This window comes from Dipodomys ordii, unplaced genomic scaffold, assembly GCF_000151885.1.
Source record: "Dipodomys ordii isolate 6190 unplaced genomic scaffold, Dord_2.0 Scaffold74, whole genome shotgun sequence".
NCBI classification, from domain to species: Eukaryota; Metazoa; Chordata; class Mammalia; order Rodentia; family Heteromyidae; genus Dipodomys; species Dipodomys ordii.
This window is the reverse complement of record NW_012267290.1, coordinates 2,714,450-2,717,105: the sequence shown is the minus strand read 5'-3', so window position 1 is coordinate 2,717,105 and position 2,656 is coordinate 2,714,450. Positions and strand designations below refer to the sequence as shown.

The following is a 2,656-nucleotide window of genomic DNA, read 5'->3' as shown; positions in this document are numbered from 1 at the left end:
TTTTTTCTTTTTGCTTATATGGTGCTGAGGAATCGAACCCAGGGCCTCAGGCATGCAAGGCAAGCGCTCTACCACTGAGCCACCTTCCCAGCCCCGCATTAAATAACTCTTAAAAGATGTGTCCATACCATTATGATATACTCTCGTCTGTTTGCAAAACAAGAACTGAAGGTCTATTGGTGAGGTAAGTCTCAATGATCCTTCCCAGAAAAAAAAAAAAATGGTGTCTTCATTTGTAAGAACCTTCCCTACAACAGATCCTAGGTCAAACTAAGTTCACGAGGGGCAGATCTAGACATGAGAACGGAGAGAGTGCGGCGAGGAGTTGGATGCAAGGTGCTGGCAAGCTGAGGAAAAAGAATGACATGAAGAAATCCGACAGTATTCATCTGCTGGTAGAAGTCAAAAACCACAGGAGGGATGAGTCAGGGTTTCTATATTTTGAAATCTGGAAAAGGATCAAAAATCTCCAAAGCTGGGGGGCTACTTCCTGTACGGAAGCGTTGCCTGGCATTCTCTTCTCCATAAGGTATTTGCATTTGTATCTGAGTGATTAACAGCCATCAGTCTCAGCCTTTCCAGAGCCTGGACTCTGCCTGATAAAGGAAAACCTCTGCGTGACTCTATTCAAATGCTCTGGCAGAGGGTGTAGCAGGCTGTGGAGAAGCCAGGACCTCCTTTCAGATAGAACTGGAAATTGTGAACAGGATGCTGGTCTCTGGCTTCTTTCTCCAGCCTCACGTTTTCCTGCTTAGTGCATGAAACCCAGAGGAAGACCGCAGGACACTGAAGGGACAATGAATTCAGGGGTGAGTAGCAAAAGCCTCTCCTAATAAGAGAAGACTCACCGACATCAGGTATTTTATCCTCTCAGGTGCAAATAAGACGTGCAAATAAGTTTCTTCAAACTTATTCCAATGGAGTAAGTTTGAAATGACAATGAAGTAGTGAGCACTACTCAGAAAACCCACCAGCTGCAAAACTAGCTCCGTACTCGGATCTCCAGTACATAGTCTGGTGTGGTTAGGGAACCCAGGAAACGGCTTCTTTCCCTTTCAGCCGGTGGCCTCCTGGGAAACAGTGACTCATTAATCATGCTGAGGAGAGCACTTGACTTAGTGCAGTGGTGGGATGCCTAGGCCTGAGTTAATACTTGTCTTTACAGATGTGTCTAATATAAAGTGTCTTTGGTGTTCTAGGAGTCACTGAGCTTCGAGGATGTAACTGTGAACTTCACCCTGGAAGAGTGGCTCCTACTGGGGCCGGCGCAGAGAAAGCTGTGCAGAGATGTGATGTCAGAAATTGCCGGTCATCTAGCCTCCGTCGGTGAGTCCTCGTGGTATACGGAGAGATTCAGCGAAGCCATTTTTATTTATTTTATTTTAAAAAATTTTTGTTGGTGGTGGTGGTGGTCATGGAGCTTGAACTCTGGGCCTCGGCGCTGTCCCTCAGCTCTTCAGCTCAAGGCTAGCGCTCTACCACTTGAGACACAGCACCCACTTCTGGCTTTTTCTTTGTATTTGGTGCTGAGGAATCAAATCCAGGACCTCATGCATGCAAGGCAAGCACTCTACCACTGATCCACCTTCCCAGCCCAGAGAAGCCAAAATTGGGCTTGAACTCAGGGCCTGGACACTGTCCCTGAGCTTCTTTTGCTTAAGGCTAGCTACTTTCAGCCCTTTCTGTGTATGTGGTACTGAGAAATCGAACCCAAGGCTTCAGCATGCTAGGCCACTAAGCCACATTCCCAGCCCTGGGAGTGTTTTTTAAAAGGCCAGTGACTGCAGTTGGACTCCTGTCTCAAAGATCTACAGTTCTAAGTCATGGGGCCTGAACTCTGGGCCTGGGTGCTGTCTTCAGCTCAAGGCTAGTGCTCTACTACTCAAGCCACAGCACCACTTCTGGCTTTTTCTGCTTATGTGGTGCTGAGGAATCGAACCCAGGGCCTCATGCTTGCAAGACAAGCACTCTACCACTGAGCCACCTTCCCAACCCCTAGCCCCAGGCTTTTAAGGACAACAACCACATGGTTGAGGTGGAGACCAAGCCTTAACAAAAGCAGACCTTCTATGAACATACTCAAGTACAAGCTCAGGTACAGCAAAACTTTTCGATCTAGGGAAGATATACTCAACCTTCTATATAGGGGAAATTTTCTTAGAGGCTACTCAGGGATGGTGATTCAAGTCTTTTAGGGAGTTAAGGTAGAATCACAGCATTCTGAATGTACAAAGCTTTCCCAAGACTATGACATCTGCATTTCTCTGAAGCAGAGTTCTTCTGGCTTACCGAGAGCTAGGCATCCGTATTCAATGAACGGCCTCTCTCACCTAGGCTTTTCAGCACTGGGTAAAGAACTCACTCCACAATCTCACAAAGCAGATCAACTCTAACGGAGAGTTGAAGAGGGACACTGGAGACCTGAGGAGAGTCAGGAGACAGGAGGCGCAGGCCAACTGGCGGCCAAGGTGATGGCACTGACGTGGGGTCGCGGTCAGAGGGCAGAGTCACAGAGATTTCAAAGAGTCTGGCAAGTTCAAGATAGAGGTCTGGCAGGTCCAGCAACATATCGTCCCTGTCCCTGCACCTGCCTCTAGGAATTCAGGCTTGCCTATTGTAAGGAAAGAGATGAGCTACATTTTGAGAGGTAGAATGG

At 47.6% G+C, this 2,656-nt stretch overlaps 1 protein-coding gene across 1 annotated transcript in view; it reads left to right on the top strand.

The window, feature by feature from the left end:
* Nucleotides 1-2,656, top strand: part of LOC105991553 (beta-defensin 130) — a 26,728-nt gene that overhangs the window by 6,460 nt on the left and 17,612 nt on the right. The window contains exon 2 of the mRNA XM_013024205.1: nt 1,200-1,326. Coding sequence (XP_012879659.1) covers nt 1,200-1,326 — 127 coding nt within the window. The remainder of the gene's footprint in view (nt 1-1,199; nt 1,327-2,656) is intronic.